This window comes from Triturus cristatus, chromosome 1_2, assembly GCF_964204655.1.
Source record: "Triturus cristatus chromosome 1_2, aTriCri1.1, whole genome shotgun sequence".
Taxonomy (NCBI): domain Eukaryota; kingdom Metazoa; phylum Chordata; class Amphibia; order Caudata; family Salamandridae; genus Triturus; species Triturus cristatus.
This window is the reverse complement of record NC_140580.1, coordinates 172,071,063-172,091,885: the sequence shown is the minus strand read 5'-3', so window position 1 is coordinate 172,091,885 and position 20,823 is coordinate 172,071,063. Positions and strand designations below refer to the sequence as shown.

The 20,823-nt window shown below is 45.5% G+C and overlaps 1 protein-coding gene across 1 annotated transcript in view; it reads left to right on the top strand.

The window, feature by feature from the left end:
* SMC3 (structural maintenance of chromosomes 3) overlaps positions 1-20,823 on the top strand; it is a 789,692-nt gene that overhangs the window by 315,004 nt on the left and 453,865 nt on the right. Inside the window, exon 16 of the mRNA XM_085603430.1 lies at positions 226-386. Coding sequence (XP_085459556.1) covers positions 226-386 — 161 coding nt within the window. The remainder of the gene's footprint in view (positions 1-225; positions 387-20,823) is intronic.

Below are 20,823 nucleotides of genomic sequence, written 5' to 3'. Positions count from 1 at the left end.
GACTTCTTTCGAATAAAAACAACTTGCACACATCTGGGCCCAACTCTAGGGGCGAGGAGTATGCACTGCATGTGAATCTACAACACTACATGCCACTAACAGATACTTACAGTGCAAGCAACATTTTCCGTGCACCTCTGCCACTTATAAGCATTGGAGTTAAATACAAACATATTCAATACAATGTAATATAATGCTAATTATTTGTTTGTTTTGTTGATATAGGCTATATTAAATGGCATCGACAGCATAAACAAAGTGTTGGAGCACTTTCGGCGAAAAGGAATAAACCAGCATGTTATGAATGGCTACCATGGCATAGTCATGAATAACTTTGAATGTGAGCCAGCCTTCTACACATGTGTAGAAGTCACTGCAGGAAACAGGTAAGATTATATTTTGAATTTGTTAATAGTCGTAAGGCCTGATTTATAGCTTGGTGGACAGCTTACTCCATCATAAACCTGAATTGACATCCTGTCTGACTGATTACAAGTGCATTATATTCTCTGCCACTTGTAAAAAGGTAGATGGACTATGTACCCATTTTTGACTTAATACCCGTCCACCAAACTCTAAAACCAGCCTCCTTGGAAGTGCTTAAATCTGTCTTGTTGGTTAGATTTGTTGGAGTATTTGAACTTTAGTGAATAACATTGTGATGTTAGTCGCCCTCAGCCAGCCACTGGTGTGATTATGGTATGCTTTCTTATATATTACAATGCTTATGTATGGGCACCTTTTCTTTATCACTTCAATTGAAAATATGTGTTCGATATCGTGTGCTGTTGATACACATGCTTTGCATACTCCTACCATCTAGTATTGGCTCCGGATGTTTGCAAGTTGTTTTTCTTAGAAGAAGTCTTTGCAGTCACAAGGTAAGGTGACTCCTCCTTTCGGTGATGGTGTGCATGGGCATCGACTCCATTGTTAGATTGTTTTTTTCCGCCATCGGGTTCGGACGTGTATTGCTGCGCTCCGATTAGACACAGTCATTCGGGATCCCTTCGGTTAGCAATTCACTCTACCATTGTCGGTATTGTTTTCAATTGTGTTACCATCTTCTGCGTGTAGAAGAACTTTGAAAAACTTTCATTAGCCATAAAAACTCTGACGGCGGCCTTTGGGCCTACATCATCTCCAGTTACCACTCGAAGATCCTGCATCCAGTCTTCTGCCAGTGGAACGGACGCCATTCCAAATCTGTCCCAGGTATCATTCTCAATACCTGCGCACCGATCTTCATAAGGTCTGTAACCTTTGTCTCTTCCTCGAGCATAAAGAGGATGACTGCGACGCCTGTAGGTTGTTCTGTTCAAAAAAGACTCTCATAGACCGTCTCGCTCAACGTAGAGACATGCAGCGACAGTCTATCGAAGAAACTCCAGATATCTTTGGTGAAGAGGCCGAACAAGAAGAGATGGAGGCTTCGGCGGCGGAAGAGGCCTTTTCCTTTCAGGACTCTGATTCTGAGTTGGAGATCGAACTCGAGTCCCACAACGTTCCATCTGGACAGGGTGCTGTGAGTACCAAAGCCCCTTTGCCCACGAAACCCACTCCATTCAAGCAAAAGGCTTCTAGGCCACCACTGCCATCAGGCTAAGGTCTGCACCGAGACTTTGCTTCGAACGCCCTAAACCTTCCGGCTCGGCACCAAAACAGGGTCAAGCCTTCCCGTTCGGGATCGAACCGAGATGATACCTCCTCGCTGCCAAAACATTTGTCATCGAAAGATAAGAGACATGTCCAGCTCGGCACCGAAAGACAAAGATGCTCCTTTGAAGCCACCGGTGCCGATTCTGGCGAAAGTGATACCACCTCCAAAAATGAAGATGGACACTGAGTATAGAATACCTCTGAAGAAGAAAAAGGACATAGCCACTAGTCCTATTAATATTCCTCCAACCACTCCACCCTCTCCATGACTACCTGTCATACCACCATCAGACCCATTGCACATAGACATAGATCCAGATATAGCTGATAATCAAGACGATGATGATCAGCTACCTGACCCTTGGGATGACTATAATATTGATCCACCAGGAGACGCAAACCCTGATCTGTATCCAGCCAGACCTTCTACTCCTGATGATAACAACACATATCAAGGGTTAATTGCCAGAGCAGCCACTTATCACGGGGTCACTTTACATAAGGAAGACCTAGAAGATTTCCTTTTTGAAACTTTAGGAAATACACACAACATCTCCGACTTTGCCCATGTTAAAGGGCATGATGAGGCATGCAGACAAAATCTTAAACTGATCCTGTTAAGTCATGTATCCTCATACCTAGAGTAGATACAAAATACAAAGCTCCTCCATCTGATCCTATATTTATTAGGGGTCAGTTGCCTTTGGATTCCTTGGTAGTTTCAAACGCACGTAAAAGAGAAAATTCACAAAGCTCAGGAGAAGCACCTCCTCCTGATAAGGAATCCATGTTTAATAGATGCCTCTGGAAAGAGAGTAGCTGCTCAATCAACCAATCATTGGAGAATAGCCAACATTCAAGGGCTGTTAGCTTGGTATGATAGAGCACATTGGGATGAAATGGAAGAAATGTTACAATATCTTCCAGAGGAACACAAGAAAAAAGGTCAATGTAAATATTACAAGAAGGCAAGCTTATTTCTAATTCATCCATTAGATGTGCTTAGATGCTGCAGATACTGCAGCTAGAGAAATCAATACTAGCATTTTACTATGGAGGCATGCATGGCTTGGAATTTTTGGTTTTATACCAGAGGTTCAACAGACTATTCTTAATGCACCATTCGAAAAAAACATCTTTTTGGACCTCAGATAGACGAATCGATAGATAAGATGAAAAAAGACACACAAGTGGCGAAATCAATGTGTGTGCCCTTCAGTCTCCATCAAACAGAGGTTCCTTTTGTCGCTCCTTCTGCAGAGGGGGCTCCAAAAGTACCACAGATGCCTCCTCATCTTCATATAAAACACAAGCACAGTCTCCTTCCTCTAGAGGATTTTATAGAGGTAGATACAGAGGTAACCACTTCAGAGGTAGAGGTGCACCATCACGTACCCCACCCGTTAATAACAAACAGTGACTTGATATCCGCTCCCCCCGAACATTCATCACCTGTAGGAGGAAGACTACATCAGTTTCTACCCATTTGGCAGTCAATAACAGCAGAAAAATGAGTGTTAGATATATCCAACACGGTTACAGTCATGTCCCCAAATTGTCTTTAGAACACAAACATTTACTCAAACACGAAGTACAAGCTCTCCTAACAAAAGTAGCTATAGAACTCCCTCCATTACAACAACAAGGAACAGGAGTCTATTCACTATACTTCCTAATTCCCAAAAAAGAAGGTTTGTAAAGACCAATATTGGATCTCAGACCGCTAAACATATACATATTGTCAGAACACTTCCACATGGTCACTCTGCAACAAGTACTTCCACTTTTGCAACAAAGCGACTTTATGTCAACACTAGACTTGATGGACGCATACTTTAATATACCCATTCAAACAGCACATCGCAAATACCTCAGATTTGTGATAGGGAAAAATCATTATCAGTTCACCGTGCTTCCGTTTGTAGTAGCAACTGCACCCAGAGTGTTCACCAAGTGCCTAGCAGTAGTAGCGGCACATCTGAGAAGACAACAAATACACGTTTTCCCATACTTAAAGACGAATGGCTCATAAAAGTCAACTCACTTTTCACATGTGTGCATCACACTCAGATTACCTTAAATCTTCTACATCTGTTAGAATTCACAGTCAATATACAGAAATCCCATCTTCAACTCATACAGACACAACCATATCTTGGAGCCATTCTAAACACTCATATGGCTCTAGCATATCCCAATGCAGCCAGGATTCAGAATTTACAAACACTGTTGCAACAGTTTCAAGTCAACCAGTTGCAGTTACTGGAGATGATGGCATCATGCATCTCGATAGTGCCTCATGCAAGACTAAACATACCCCCTCTACTAGAGTGCTTAGCACGTCAGTGGAATAGAGCACAGGGTCAGCTGATAGATCTAGTGTTGGTAGACAGCCACACTTATCATTCTCTAAAGTGGTGGAACACACAAAACTTGTCAAGAGGGCGGCTGTTCATTGACCTTATTCCACAAGTCGTGCTAACAGACACAACTCTCACAAGGTGGGGGGGCACGCTTACAACAGCTAGTTTAGGGTCTTTGGAACTCCAAACAGCAGAACTATCACATCAACTACCTAGGGATCCAAGCAGTTCAACTAGCGTTGAAAGCTTTTCTACCTCACCTGGTAATGAAAGTTGTCTTCATATGGACTAACAACATGACAACGATGTACAATATACAAAAACGGGGGGGGGGCACACTCTCTACAAATATCACGCCTCTCTCAGACCATTTGACGTTGGGCAATTAATCACAAAATCTATCTACTAGGTGAGCACCTTCCAGGCACAGACATCATTTTTGCAGATCTCCACAGCAGAAAGACCCATCAAATACACGAATGGGAACTTCACCCACAAGTTCTCCCTTCGTACTTTTAAAAATGGGGATTTCCACAAATAGACCTCTTTGCCACAGCACAGAACTCAAAATGTCCAGACTTCGCCTCCAGGTCCCCACACCCTCTATCCAAAGGCAATGCCCTATGAATTAATTGGTCAGGAATGTTTTCTTACTTTTTTCCGCCTCTCCCCCCTCCTTCCTTTTTTAGTTTGGAAACTCAGGCAGACATCTCTCACACTGATTCTCGTAGCTCCCTCATGGGCTTGTCAACCATGGTTCACCACACTGTTGGAACTGTCAGTGGTTCCACATCTGAAGCTTCACATAACATCTAATTTTCTCACACAGAACTGTGGAGAAATCAGACATCCCAATCCCAAAGACCTCAACCTTGCGATTTGGATCCTGAAGTCATAGTGTTTGGTTACCTAAACCCACCACCAGACTGTATGACAATCCTCAAAGAAGCAAGAAGACCTACCACTAGAGCATGTTATGCAGCAAAGTGGAAAAGATTTGTCATATATTGTAATAATAATTCAATTGGTCCGCTACATGCATCTATACAAAATATTATTTCTTATCTTTTACATCTACAACGTGCAAGTTTAGCATACACCTCTATTCAACTACACCTTGCAGCAGCTTCATATCTTCAGAACAGGCAACATTTATCTTTATATAAAGTGACTGTGATCAAAGCTTTTATGGAAGCCCTTAAAAGAATAGTACCACCCAGAGTACCAACTGCACCTGTCTGGAACCTTAACTTTGTTCTTACAAGACTTATGGGCCCACCGTTTCAACCATTACACAATTGTTCACTACAATTTTTCACGGAAAGTGGCCTTCTTAATAGCTATTACTTCACTAAGACCAGTTAGTGAGTTACGGGCATTAACCTAAGAAGAACCCTTCTTTCAACTGCATAAAGATAGGATTGTTCTTCGTACAAATCCAAAATTTCTTCCAAAAGTTGTCTCTGCTTTTCCCATTAACCAATCAGTTGAGTTACCTTTATTCTTTCCACAACCTGATTCAGTAGCAAGGAGAGCTCTTCACACACTGGATGTCAAAAGAGCATTATTGTACTACATTGATAGGGACAAAAGATTTTCGCAAAACAACTTTTTGTTGCTTCTGCTCCACCTCATGAAGGGAAACCAATCTCAAAATCTAGCATTTCGAGATGGATTGTCAAAGGTATTTAAACTTGCTATATTAAAGCTAAAAGAACTTTAACAGTACCTCCAAGAGCACATTCTACTCTCAAAATAGGCGCATCTATGGCCTTTTTAGGTAACATTCCCATAGCTGACATATGTAAAGCAGCTACATGGTCTACAACACACACATTTACAAAACCATATTGTGTAGATGTGTTAGCATGTGAACAGGCTATTGTCGAACAGGCAGTGCTAAAGACACTCTTTCAACAACTGCAGCACCCACTGGTTAGCCACCGCTTTTGGAGTGTACTACTATAGTCTATGCAAAGCATGTGTATCTACAGCACACATGCCTCGAACGGACTATGTTACTTACCCTGTAAGCATCGGTTCTTGGAATGTAGAGCTGTAGATTCACATGCGCCCTCCCTCCTCCCTGGACACCTATGGATGTTGAAGTTATTATTATTCACATTATGTATGCATGGACATCTCTATACTACACTTACTCCAGTCTCACCCTCTTGCTGGAAAACAATCTTAACAATGGAGTCGATGCCCATTCGCACTATCACCAAAAGGAGTCACCGTACCTCGTGACTGCAAAGACTATGTCGAAGAAAAACAGCTTGCAAACATTCGGACCCAACACTTGATGGCAGGAGTATGCAAAGCATGTGAATCTACAGCTCTACATGCAAGAACAGATGCTTACAGGGTAAGTAACCTAATCGTTAGCAAGTTGCATTTTCAGCAACTCATTTGGCTCTTTTTTGTTTTTATTTAAAAGGCAGTAAACAATGCCTTCCTAAGGGGATGTTTTTTTTATTGAAATTGCTTTCACTATTGAAAGAAATAGTTAAAAATGTGGTACGGAACCTGCACATGTTCAGAATTATTAAACTGTTTATTAAATCAGCGAGTATTTCTATGTTGGATAACTAAGATTGCAATATCGCATTGGTGCTCCAGATATGGATGGCAGCAATTTCTACTTGATCAATCCACATACGGCAATTGTAGTCATTATACTCATGAGTTCCTGTAATTTGTTCATTCCGGAATCACTGTTGTTGATGATATTGTCCTTTTACAAAGTCACTAAAATGGCTGCCATGAATCCCAACTTGAGCACCAAAACCTTCAGGCCTAGACAGCAGTAATATTTGAGTGAAATTCTCCAGCAAGGAATGTAGTTCTTTTAGTACTGGGAATCTTACAGCTTATCATTTAAACATCTTTACGCTCCAGCATGTGTTGAAAACACAAGATGAGGCAGGAAAGTAAATTCCGTGCCCCAGATCAGTTTTCTCTGCTCATCAGTGAGAACTCTTCATAGTATCATAAGGTTCGAGGCATGTGGGCTGCTGAATTCATATCTGTGCATAGATCGCCGCCTAGTGTTGGGTCCGGATGTTTGCACGTTGTTGTCCTGGAAGAGTCTTCGAAGTATCCTGGGATAGGTGACTCCTCCCCTGGACTACAGTGCGCATGGGCATCCTCTCCATCCTCAGATTGTTTTTTTCCGCCATTGGGTTCGGATGTGCTTATCTTGACTCAAGTTAGGAAAAACTTTTTTCAGGCCAAAAGGCCTTTAGTTCGCGTCGGTACTGTTCCCGATCGGTATCGATAGTTATTTTTCGCATTATATCCGACCATCGACCCGACTTCGACGATGGAATCGAGGACACCATTCAAGCGGTGTCCTGTATGCAATGCGAAATATCCCCATGTCGACGTCCACCCGGTGTGCAACAAATGCCTTTCACCGGATCACGACGAGTCCACATGTATGGCCTGTGCCCGATTCCGATCCAAAAAGACTCTCCGGAATCGACGAGCAGCGAGACTTGAAGCGCAGCAAGCGGCACCGGCCCCGACCAACATCTTCAGCGCCGAGGACGAAGATGTGGAAGTCGTGGAGAACCTACCCTCCAGCCCCGCTTCCGAACACAACTCCGGATCGGAAGACATCGAAGAACGACTCTTTCACAGAGACGAAGCCGACACCGAGGTAGGAGACTACAATGAGGCCTTAGGGGCCGAAGAGAGTAGCTCCGGTGAGGAGCAAGGCCTACCCGTACAGACGGAGGATATCCCCGTGCATCAGTCTATGGCTCCGGTCGAGGGATCGCCTTCGGGCCTTACCCAAGACCTATCCCGCAGTTCTTCGGCCCCGCCCTCTGGCCCGGCCTCGGACATTCAGCGGCAGCCATTACTACCCAAAACGACTGGTTTCCCTTCATCGAAACCGAAACCAAAAGCCGTATCTGTTCCACAGAAACCGAAACTGAAAGTAACACTGGTCGGATCGAGGCCCACCACACCTTCGACGCCAGCCAAACCCATCGGCACCGACCGCACCAAACGGGACTTCGGTGCCGAGCTCGCAGCAGCCGACGTCGGCGCCGACACACGGAAAAAGGCCATCGGTGCCGCCAAACCGCCTCTGCTCCCGGCACCGAAACAATCGGCTCCAGCTACAGTGGTCAAAATAGCTGCCGCGTCTCACACTACTTCGAAAGCAGCACCAAAGGCACAATCATCGACGCCGTCCACGGCTACTACCTCTCCTCGACTCGATGACCCCGTGGCGCCGAAGAAGTCCACGCCTGCCTCCACAGAACCGGTCGGCGCCAAAGAACCGTCGGCATTCCAGGTGCGGCAAGTTGCAGCGTCCTTGCAACGCATCAAAGAAAAGGCAGCCCTCCGGGACCCTTCAGGCTCCGAGCCGAAAAAAGCTCAAAAAGCTTCTCCGGCACCAGCCAACATCACCTTTGGCCTACCGCCATCCACGGCACCCAAACTGTTCGAAATCAGAACACGTGTCACCCACACTAGGATCACGCCTGCCGAACGCTCTCCTACGGAGACGTCACCATCCCACATCATCGATGCCGACACCGGCAGAATGATGCTCCACAAGCGGAGGATAACTTCCGAGCCAGCTTTGTACTCCTACCGGATCCCTCTAAAGAAAAAGCTGCCAGTGGATTCGGAGCCAGTTCTTTACGAACCGATCCATACCTCTTACCAGGATCCACAGTCCTTCTCTCCGACACACTCCGAAACCGACGTTTTGGAGGACTACATGGGTGAACACGTCCCCTACCCCGGAGACATGGACCCTGACGGCCAACAGGACCCTGATCAGGCTTGGGATGACCCTGCAGACCCGGGTGCACATATGGATACACAGGACACGCAGCTATATGGTGCGAAAACGTGTCCCACAGAGGACACTGCCGCATTCAACGCCCTTATTGAACGTGCTGCGGCCAATCATGGTGTGCAACTCCACTCCGACACAATCGAGGACAATTTTCTAATGGATACTTTCGCATCCTCCGAACGGAATATCAAAACTCTACCCATGTTGAAAGGTGTCCTCAAACCAGCAAAGGATATTTTCAAAGAACCCACCAGGGCACGAGTAATAAACCCCAGGATCGACAAGAAATATAGGTCGGCGCCTGGGGACCCTACCTACATTAGAGGCCAGTTGCCTCTGGATTCCATCGTAGTCGCCAATGCTCGCAAACGGGCGCACTCACAGACAACTGGGGATGCTCCTCCCCCGGACAAAGAGTCCAAGGTGCTAGAGACCTCCGGCAAGCGGGTTGCAGCCCAGGCAGCTAACATATGGCGTATTGCCAATACTCAGGCGCTCCTAGCTCGCTACGATCGCGCACACTATGACACATTAGAAACATTACTCCAACATCTCCCTGACCAATACAAAGAGGGGGCAGAGATCCTCATCAGGGAGGGACAACTCCTCACTAACGCATCCATTAAGTGTGCACTGGATGCCGCAGACACAGCTGCCAGAGCAATAAACACTAGCGTCATGTTACGACGACCCGCCTGGTTACGAATCTCCGGATTCAAACCGGAGGTTCAAAATAACATCCTCAATCAGCCGGTCAACCCCGACTACTTATTCGGACCAGAGGTTGACACCACCCTAGAAAAAATAAAAAAGGACACAGACACTGCAAAGTCCATGGGGGCTCTCCAAACGCAGACCTTTCGGAGTGGCTCCTTTCGTCGCCCCGGAAATAGAGGAGCAGGTAGAGGACAGGGGTCACAGCAAACCTACAACAAGGGCAACACCCAAAGTACCTACGATAAAAACACCAGGGGTGGATATCGTGGTTCAAGCACAAAGGGCAGAGGACGCGGATACGGCAATACCAGGTCCTCCCCCAAGAACAAACAGTGACGCCCTCTCCCTTCCTCCCGACCACATAACACCTGTCGGGGGAAGGCTACAAAGGTTCCTGTCCACGTGGAACTCCATCACCACGGACAGGTGGGTCAAAGATATTATCAAACACGGTTACTGCCTAGAATTAACCTCAACTCCACCCACAATACCACCAAGACACCGTCCTATGTCCTCAGAGCACTTAACGCTATTACAGCAGGAAGTGCTAAGCATGCTGCAAAAAGGCGCAATAGAGGCCGTACCCATCCACGAGCACGGTACGGGGGTGTACTCCCTGTACTTTTTAATACCAAAGAAGGACGGGTCACTCAGACCCATACTAGACCTGAGACCCCTCAACCGCTACATTCTCTCAGAGCATTTCCACATGCTCACCCTCCAACAGGTCCTCCCACTGCTCAAACAGGGAGACTTCCTAGCCACACTGGACCTCAAAGATGCGTATTTCCACATACCCATTCACCCATCACACAGAAAATATCTCAGGTTCACCATTCAGGGGCAGCACTACCAATTCAAAGTTCTTCCCTTCGGCGTGACAACAGCGCCCAGGGTCTTCACAAAGTGCCTACCTACAGTGGCTGCACATTTACGGAGGCAACACATTCATGTCTACCCTTACCTGGACGACTGGCTTGTTCAGGCAAAGTCAGCCCAGCAATGCGCCAGCCACATGTCCTACACCATTCACCTCCTTCACAGCCTGGGGTTCTCACTAAATTACCCAAAATCACATCTCCAACCCGCACACGTACAACAGTACCTGGGTGCGACCATAGACACTCTGGCAGCCACAGCTCAGCCAAATTTAGTGAGGATCAACAGCATGCAACTGCTGATTTCCAAGTTCAAACCCCAACACTCCCTTCCCGCGCGAGTGTTCATGCAGTTGATAGGCATGATGGCCTCCTGCATTTTCATAGTCCCACACGCGAGACTACATATGCGCCCGCTTCAGGAGTGCTTAGCACGTCAATGGACTCAGGCTCACGGGCAACTAAAAGACCTAGTGTTGGTGAGCGGTCGGGCATACAGCTCTCTGCATTGGTGGAATCCACAAAACCTTTGCAAGGGCCGACCGTTCCAAGAGCCTGTTCCACAAATAATACTGACAGCGGACGCGTCTCTCCAGGGATGGGGAGCTCATGTACTCAATTACACAGTGCAGGGACTATGGACAACACAACAAAAGAAGATGCACATCAACCTTCTAGAACTGATGGCAATCTTCCTAGCCATGAAGGCATTCAAAGTACACTTGTGCAACAAAGTCGTGTTGATCCGGACGGACAACATGACTGCCATGTACTACATACAGAAGCAGGGAGGAACACACTCTCCACAGTTGTCTCATCTGGCTCAGAGCATGTGGAAGTGGGCCATTCAGAGGAACATGTTCCTCATGGCGGAACATCTCCCCGGCAAAGACAACCAGATGGCGGATCTGCTCAGCAGACACAGTCACCAGATGCACGAGTGGGAGTTACACCCATCAGTACTCCAACCGTACTTCCAGCAGTGGGGTCACCCAGACATAGACCTATTCGCCACAAGCGAAAACGCAAAATGCCAAAGCTTTGCCGCCAGGTTCCCACATCCGCAGTCGCAGGGCAATGCGATATGGATGAACTGGTCCGGCAGATTTGCGTACGCTTTTCCCCCAGCACCATTGATACCGCTGGTGGCTCGCAAACTCGGACAACACTCACTCACACTCGTCCTGGTTGCTCCAACGTGGGCACGCCAGCCATGGTACACCACCTTTCTCGAACTTTCCGTGGTGCCCCATCAAAGACTGCGGATCAAACCCGCGCATTTTACGCAGAACCATGGAGAGATTCAGCACCCAGATCCGCAACAGCTGAACCTGGCAATCTGGCTCCTGAAGTCCTAGAGTTTGGCTACCTAAACCTGCCACCTGACTGTATGGACATCATTAAGGAGGCCAGGAGACCCACTACCAGGGCTTGCTATGCAGCCAAATGGAAAAGGTTCGTCATTTATTGTAATAATACTGACATTAACCCGCTAGACGCATCCATCCAAAACATAATTTGTTACCTCCTACACCTGTACCGATGCAATCTGGCATACACCTCAATACGTGTCCATTTGACCGCAATATCAGCCTATCTCCAAAACAGGTAGCACCTCTCTTTATTCAAAGTGCCTGCCATCAAAGCCTTCTTGGAGGGACTTAAAAGAGTAATTCCCCCAAGACACCCACCAGCACCGGTGTGGAACCTCAACCTGGTCCTCACCCGACTGATGGGTCCATCCTTCGAACCTCTCCACTCATGTGAGATTCAATTCCTCACCTGGAAAGTAGCTTTCCTAGTGGCCATCACTTCGTTAAGAAGAGTTAGTGAACTCCAGGCACTAACCATTCAAGAGCCATTCATACAGGTTCACACCAACAGGGTCGTACTACGTACCAACCCCAAATTCATGCCCAAAGTAATATCGCAGTTCCACATGAATCAAACTATTGAACTGCCTGTTTTCTTTCAAAACCCACAAACTGTCGCAGAAAGAGCACTCCATACACTGGATGTAAAGAGAGCCCTCATGTACTACATCTACAGGACTAAAGTCTTTAGAAAAACAAAACAACTTTTCGTTGCCTTTGCCCCACACCACAAAGGTAACGCCATCTCCAAAGCAGGTATAGCCAGATGGATCGTTAAATGTATTCAAATTTGCTATCACAAGGCTAAACGCACATTAACGATTCCCCCACGAGCCCACTCAACACGTAAGTTAGGGGCCTCCATGGCTTTCCTTGGAAACATTCCTTTGCATGATATATGTAGAGCAGCCACCGGGTCCACTACACACACATTTACCAAACACTATTGTGTAGATGTGCAATCAAAACAGCAGGCAGCTGTAGTACAGGCTGTTCTCAAAACTCTTTTTCAGACCGCTGCAGCTGGCACTGGTAGCCGCCGCTAATAGAGGGTACTGCTATATATTCTATGCACAGATATGAATTCAGCAGCCCACATGCCTCGAACTGAATATGCTACTTACCAGTATGCATCTGTTCTTGGCATGTAGGGCTGCTGACATTCATATCGCCCTCCCTCCTCCCCGGCGCCTGTAGCAGCTGCAGCTCTCAGAATTACTGTAAGCATGGTCATCACTTTCTATATCTACTCCATCACTGCCACAATGGCGAAAAACAATCTGAGGATGCCCATGCGCACTGTAGTCCAGGGGAGGAGTCACCTATCCCAGGATACTTCGAAGACTCTTCCAGGACAACAACGTGCAAACATCCGGACCCAACACTAGGCGGCGATCTATGCACAGATATGAATGTCAGCAGCCCTACATGCCAAGAACAGATGCATACTGGTAAGTAGCATATTCATTTCTTTGCTGCCTTATGTACTTCAACATCTGGCCTGGATGAAGAAATCAGATGAATAGTTTCCATAGATAAAACTCCTGTCTTATATAGTGCAAACCTAGTTGAACGACAGCTGAACTCTATACAGGGTAGAAGGCAAAGTCAAAGACAACATGTGATAGGAGGGGTTAGCTAGTTTGCAAACTGATTCTGTTTCAAGATGTAGCATAAATTAGAGCACTGCAGGGACTTTCCTGGTGGATACAGCAATTTTGTTCCAGATCCTAGGTGCAAAGTTGTCGAAGGCCTGTTGGCTTGTTGTTTTCTTTTTTTGCACTTATTCTTCTCGAGTCTCACCATGTTTGGACTGCAGGTGTGGCTAGAACCATTGGAAACGTTGAGCTTGCCAACCAGGTTGGAAAGAGTTTCTGGTCATGATGTGCAGCTCGTTTTGAATATGGTGCTACAGGCAGGGGCAGCTTGTGGCTTTTCTTCAATGTGGGGGTGATGTGATCGTATTTCTTAGGCTCTGGTGAGGCATGCTGCTGCATGTAGTATACCCTAAAAGGGTGGGCCAGTGTGGAGCCGGGAAGGTGTTAAAACAGCATTTCCCCCATTTAGGTGTGAAAAGTTTGAGGGCTTGAACAGTAGTTATGAAATCGTTTTTTGAGAGTGAAATAAAAGGAGCTTGTTGTGGGCCATCTTTACTTTGTTTTGGCAATGTGTTGTTTGTGAGTGGTATTTGTATCCAGGTAGCATAAGCTGTTTGTATGACGAAATAACACAGGGAAATACTCTGCATGCCTGTACCCCGCATTTTGTTTTATCGCATATGCTTTTACAATGTATGCCTTTACAACGCATTATATATACAGTGTTGGAACAACCAAAACAGATTTTTATTTAAAGAAATCACTAGTACAGGGGTGCTTAAAAACTCTTCACTGAAAGGATTAGGTGACTACTACTTCTGCAATTTGGCATTTCTTGTTTGCAGATGCAGTTATAAAAAAAAATGTACCCAACTTCATCACCAGTTATTACCAACCAAGATTGAAAGGGAATAATCCATGTTGATCGACTGGTCAGGGATGTTGATGTATACTTTCCACCAATACCCCTGATATTGTCTATCACTATCAAACTCTCATTCTCCGAGACCAGGATGATCCTTGAGGCTCCGGAATAGAGCAGTTGTGGTTCACTTACCTGTTTCAGCTCTCAGAAAGTTCACCTTTGAGACTGCCATGCAGAATAGCTCTATTTCACAAGTTATAGGGCTAATGTTTGCACCCCAGGCTATCCTTGTTGAACCTGGCATTATCGTTCCTGAGCCCAATATATACCTTTTGAATCTTCCTGAAGAATACATGCCGTTTTGAAGGAAGCTATGTACTGGAGCTTCCTAGACTTCTGTGAGGAACAAATGTTGACCTTGGGTCGTGCTCGAGTATCAACCCCACCAAGTGTTATGTAGAAAGGTTGCTTCTTAATTTACTATAACTGGCCAAAGACCTACAGAAAAATGTCCTCCACAGGGCTTTTGTCTTAAATGAGTTAGAGGCCACTAAAAGGTTTTCCCACTAGTGAGGAGACCTCCTCCATGGGAACTGAATGAAGGTCTGTCAAACTCACGGCTCCTCCTTTTGAACCTAAGCATAGGGCTTCTTTTCAGCATATTACATTGAAGGTGAGTTGTTAGTGAATACCTCTGCATGCAAGGTTTGTAAGTTTCAAGCTGTTTGGTCCAATGAGCCTTACACTGTATTCCTTAAGAATAATGTTGTCCTGCAGATGCCTCCTAAATATTTTTCCCTTTAGAATATCCGCTGATGCCACACTGGAACCGATCATAGGTGGCATTGTGCATTTCTGCATTGGCTTTGTCGTTTTACTGATGATTTACAGAATTTTCCAGATGTGCAAGGGAATTATGAACTTGCCGAAAACTACAGACTACAGGCCATAACGAGACTGCAGGAAGCCCAGGTGCGTCTTGGTGCCTGGGCTCTGGCCAAAACTCTTAAGTCATTTTGACATGTGTATCTTAATGCACTCGAAGGTGATTTGGGCCCAAGAGGGAAAGCTCTACTTCGTCAACCATGCACGGGTTTCTTGCATCATTATATTGGTTGGTATGTGCGGGGCACATGAGTTTATGCGGAATCACTACTGTGACATAATTTGACTCCACAGGTTTTCATACATTTCTCAATTTCCTCCTTTTCAACATTGACACTACATTTGAATTTCCTAGAGCTTACATGCAAATGAAAAAGTGTGAAATGGGGATACTACTTTTTTCTATTAATTCTAAGTTGTGAATTAGTTTACTGCATTGCAATATGCATGCACCACAGATGTCTAACTTGCAAAAATCATGGTGACCAACTACAAATGCAGTGCCTGACCATAACATCTGTAACATGCACCACCAACCCTGTCCTTGGGCTATTATGCTAAGGGATAATATATGGTTGATTACCACTTGTTTGTATACTGCCAGTATGAAATTGCACTCATCGTTGCATGAAGGTTGGAAAAATGTTTGATTTAGGATAAACACCTATATATTTTGAATATGAGCATTATTAAAATCCTCTTGGTTATGGAAAATAGGCCTGCACTGTAAATCCTCAGCCATGAGTCACATACCCTTACTTTTTCCTTCTTTGGTGATGGACTACTTTTAATATTGAAAGACGTCTTGCTTATGTGATCACATTTTGTGTACATTTTCGAGCACTGAGAAAGTCTAGGTGACGATGCCTGACGAAACACGTGTTGGCTGGAAGCTTTTGAGGAAAGAAGTAGAATAAAGAACACCTGTTGTAATATACCAGACAAAATCTATTCATAGTCTTTTGTTTGCTTGCTAGGATCTATTTTAAAATGTAAATACTATATTAGGAAATTATTAAGAACATTTTTTAAATGTAAACATTATTGTAAATTTCATTTTTTTATAAAATAATTAAATTAGTTTAAAGTATTACTATATGTACTTTTTAGTATGCATTAACTAGGTATAAATGTTATACATTAGGTGGGAATACTTTTTAATTTAATTAAGAAAAGTAATTTTAATGTAATATAAACAGTGTTGAAATTTAACTTAATACTGTAGCATTTGTTCATATAAATTCATTTAAAATATTTAGCTTTCCTCATTAACATTAAATATCTTTCCTAATGTATTTTTATTTTTAATAAACGTAACCTTTTCCCTATACTTTACCATAGAGAGATTTCTGCCCCGGTGACTTAGACCTCAACCTATGTGTGAAAAGTGACAAGTAGTAAGTAACTTTACACGTGTAATTTAGGCTCCACCCCCTGAATTTAGCCAAAAGCAGTAAAGTTATTAAAAAGTGTAAGAGTAAATGTACATATGTAGATTTACTTACATGTACGTTTACCTTTCTGAATAGCCCCCCATGGGGCTCACCAGGTCACTGACGATAAGCATAATTGTTTACTCCCCATCACTTTATTAATGAGTGTAAGAAAGTGGCTCTGTATATACTATTCCCAAATAGGTACAGTGTGCACAGAGTCTACAGTCCCCAGAGGTTTGGCAGAGGCTAAAGTTAGATATAACCTTACTCTCTAAAGTGGTAGCTTGGTCGAGTAGTAAGACAGTATCAGAGGACAGTGTAAAGCATTTGTTGTACACACTCAGTCAGCAATTGGTCTCACACATTCAAGAACTGAACTCTAGGCCAATGGTTTTGTATAAAAATATATAGTTGTTTTATTTTAGAACCAACAATAGGTATCAAAATATACTTTTTCAGAATGAGATGCTTTAGTTAAATACTTTCAGTAGGCAATAGACTTTTGAAAGCAATAGTTAGTTGTTTCAATAGGCAACACAATTCAAACACAATTACAACATTGAGCTCAACGGGAATTTCTAAGTAAATGCAATTAATTACTTTTAGGATTACTTTTCTAACCACAGGACTGAATCCTAGATTCAGTCCTGGGACATTTCCTGTAAACAGTTGAAAGAATACGTTTTGGTTACAGGTATGATTTTTAAGGAATATTATTGTATTTTAAAAGTTGACACTTAGAAACTTTTTCACATAGACTCACCAATGTTATCCTATGGGAGGAAATTCACTTAGCTGGTAAGTAGGGTTATCGTTACTTTTTCTTACACAGTGTTGGATCCTGGATCCAGCACTGGTGCATCTCCTGTAAACAGTTGAAAGAAATCGTTTTTGTTACACAGGTGATTTTTAAGGAACGTTTCAAAAATCGACACAAACGAATTTCTGGCAAAAACCAAGCAATGTTATCCTATGGAGGAAATTCAAGTTAGCGGTAAGTACGGTTGTAATTACTTTTCAGGGTCAGTGCTGGGCACCAAGATCCAGCACTGAGATCTCTCCTGATAGCAGGTGAGTAATTTTGTTTTCGTTGATCGGCTGATTTTTAGTGAATATTTTAGAGGTTCAAAACTCGACACTTAGAAGAATTTCGAAGTAAAACCAGTCATTGTTACCCTATAGAAGAAAAGTGAGTTATCGGCTTTTTGGTAAGTACTCGACTGGCAGAGTTAAGGTTCTGGGCATAGACTCGGGGGTCTCCCAGGGTTAGGTAGGTACAGTTGTTACACCCTCAGCAGCACAGGGGCAGCCGGGTGCAGACAGAGTTAGGCCCAATGTTATCCTATGGCGGGCAGGGGGCCTTTGGTTGGTGACTGCTTGCAAGCAGACCACGCGGCTGTGGGAGCTGGGCACCTGGTCACTTACTCAGGGCAAGTGGGGAAGTAGATTAGGATAGATGTTGCACTGCCAGGGGCACTCGAGTGCAGGGTGCTTTTGAGCCGTCGGGCGCTCAATGGATTTCAATGGAGAAGCTCAGTGACGAACAAAGGCTGCAAGCTCGGGAACGAAGATTCTTCAGGTGCGACCACCACTTCGAGAGGTAAGTTGGGAAGCTGTAGGATAGGTAGGCACCCAGGAGCTGGGCACAGGGGGCCGCAGGGCGTCGGGTGCAGGGGTTTCTTACTGCGTCGGGAAATCTTACCCTCAGCTGGTCGCAGTTGGAGGGGCCCCTGGTTCTGAGGCTGCAAGCGTCGTCAGGAGCGTCGAGGTGGGTCCTTGGGTGCTGGATTCGGGGTCACAGTCGCTGGGGGGACGTCCTTGTGGTCTTTATCCACTCCGACACAGGCCAGGCTTGGTGGGTGCAGTGTGCGCAGGAGTCGCGGTTCCTGGTTGGCACCAGGGGCTTGTTACTTGCTTTGAGCAGAACCACTGCTCGTGGGAGTCCCAGTCTTTTAGAGTCACAAGGCAGGTAGGTCCTCCGGGGTTTTTGAGGTTGCTGACCACTGGAGACGCCAGGGTTTAGCAGGAGCAGGTTCAAGGGTCGACAGGCCTGTAGGGCTGGGGTCAAATCAGTTGGTTTCTTCCTCTTGTTAGCAGCTGCACTGCAGGTCTTCTTGTTTTTTGATCTTCTTGCTTGTTTCTGTTTCGGGATCTGAGGAATGAAGGTTCAGGGTGCCCCTAAATACTAAATTTAGTGGTGTTACAGGTAGGTAAAAGGCAGGGACCAATGGCTCCCTTCCCTGGGGTGTGTACACCCCTTATCCTGCCACTCTCCTGTGGGAGGGGGGCAGTAGCCTAGTCCTGATTGGGCAGGGCTCCCCATCTTCAAGAAGGCGAGAGCCCGGCAATGTGCGTCACCTCGCCTCCTCCACCTGAGGGGTGGGGGTGGCAGAGGCTGGCACACCCCCTTTCCTCCCTTGGGGTTTCCCGCCAGTCTTCCCGCCAGAGTGGGGGTCAGAACCGGTGGGGGCCAGTTGCTGAGTGTACACCAAGTGGCCTGGAGAAGCTCACAAAGGCGGCATGCCTTTGAAGCTTCCCCTGCCCATCCTGGGGAGGAGACCTAGCACCACGTCCAAGATGTGCATGGTTGCAGACCCACGAGAGCGGATGGCTCTCTACCCAGGGGTCCAGCAACATGTCTGCTGTGTGGCAACCTAGGCAACCTCTCAGTCAGGACGTGGATTGTATGTTAGGTTCAGGGGGCAACTCTAAGTTACCCTCTGTTGTGCATCTTACATTAAATCCCACACTGGCATCAGTGTGGGTTTAATGTGCTGAGAAGTTTGATACCAAACTTCTCAGTCTTCAGTGTTGCCATCGTGGTTTCTCGAACTTTCCGTGGTGCCCCATCAAAGACTGCGGATCAAACCCGCGCATTTTACGCAGAACCATGGAGAGATTCAGCACCCAGATCCGCAACAGCTGAACCTGGCAATCTGGCTCCTGAAGTCCTAGAGTTTGGCTACCTAAACCTGCCACCTGACTGTATGGACATCATTAAGGAGGCCAGGAGACCCACTACCAGGGCTTGCTATGCAGCCAAATGGAAAAGGTTTGTCATTTATTGTAATAATACTGACATTAACCTGCTAGACGCATCCATCCAAAACATAATTTGTTACCTCCTACACCTGTACCGATGCAATCTGGCATACACCTCAATACGTGTCCATTTGACCGCAATATCAGCCTATCTCCAAAACAGGTAGCACCTCTCTTTATTCAAAGTGCCTGCCATCAAAGCCTTCTTGGAGGGACTTAAAAGAGTAATTCCCCCAAGACACCCACCAGCACCGGTGTGGAACCTCAACCTGGTCCTCACCCGACTGATGGGTCCATCCTTCGAACCTCTCCACTCATGTGAGATTCAATTCCTCACCTGGAAAGTAGCTTTCCTAGTGGCCATCACTTCGTTAAGAAGAGTTAGTGAACTCCAGGCACTAACCATTCAAGAGCCATTCATACAGGTTCACACCAACAGGGTCGTACTACGTACCAACCCCAAATTCATGCCCAAAGTAATATCGCAGTTCCACATGAATCAAACTATTGAACTGCCTGTTTTCTTTCAAAACCCACAAACTGTCGCAGAAAGAGCACTCCATACACTGGATGTAAAGAGAGCCCTCATGTACTACATCTACAGGACTAAAGTCTTTAGAAAAACAAAACAACTTTTCGTTGCCTTTGCCCCACACCACAAAGGTAACGCCATCTCCAAAGCAGGTATAGCCAGATGGATCGTTAAATGTATTCAAATTTGCTATCACAAGGCTAAACGCACATTAACGATTCCCCCACGAGCCCACTCAACACGTAAGTTAGGGGCCTCCATGGCTTTCCTTGGAAACATTCCTTTGCATGATATATGTAGAGCAGCCACCGGGTCCACTACACACACATTTACCAAACACTATTGTGTAGATGTGCAATCAAAACAGCAGGCAGCTGTAGTACAGGCTGTTCTCAAAACTCTTTTTCAGACCGCTGCAGCTGGCACTGGTAGCCGCCGCTAATAGAGGGTACTGCTATATATTCTATGCACAGATATGAATTCAGCAGCCCACATGCCTCGAACTGAATATGCTACTTACCAGTATGCATCTGTTCTTGGCATGTAGGGCTGCTGACATTCATATCGCCCTCCCTCCTCCCCGGCGCCTGTAGCAGCTGCAGCTCTCAGAATTACTGTAAGCATGGTCATCACTTTCTATATCTACTCCATCA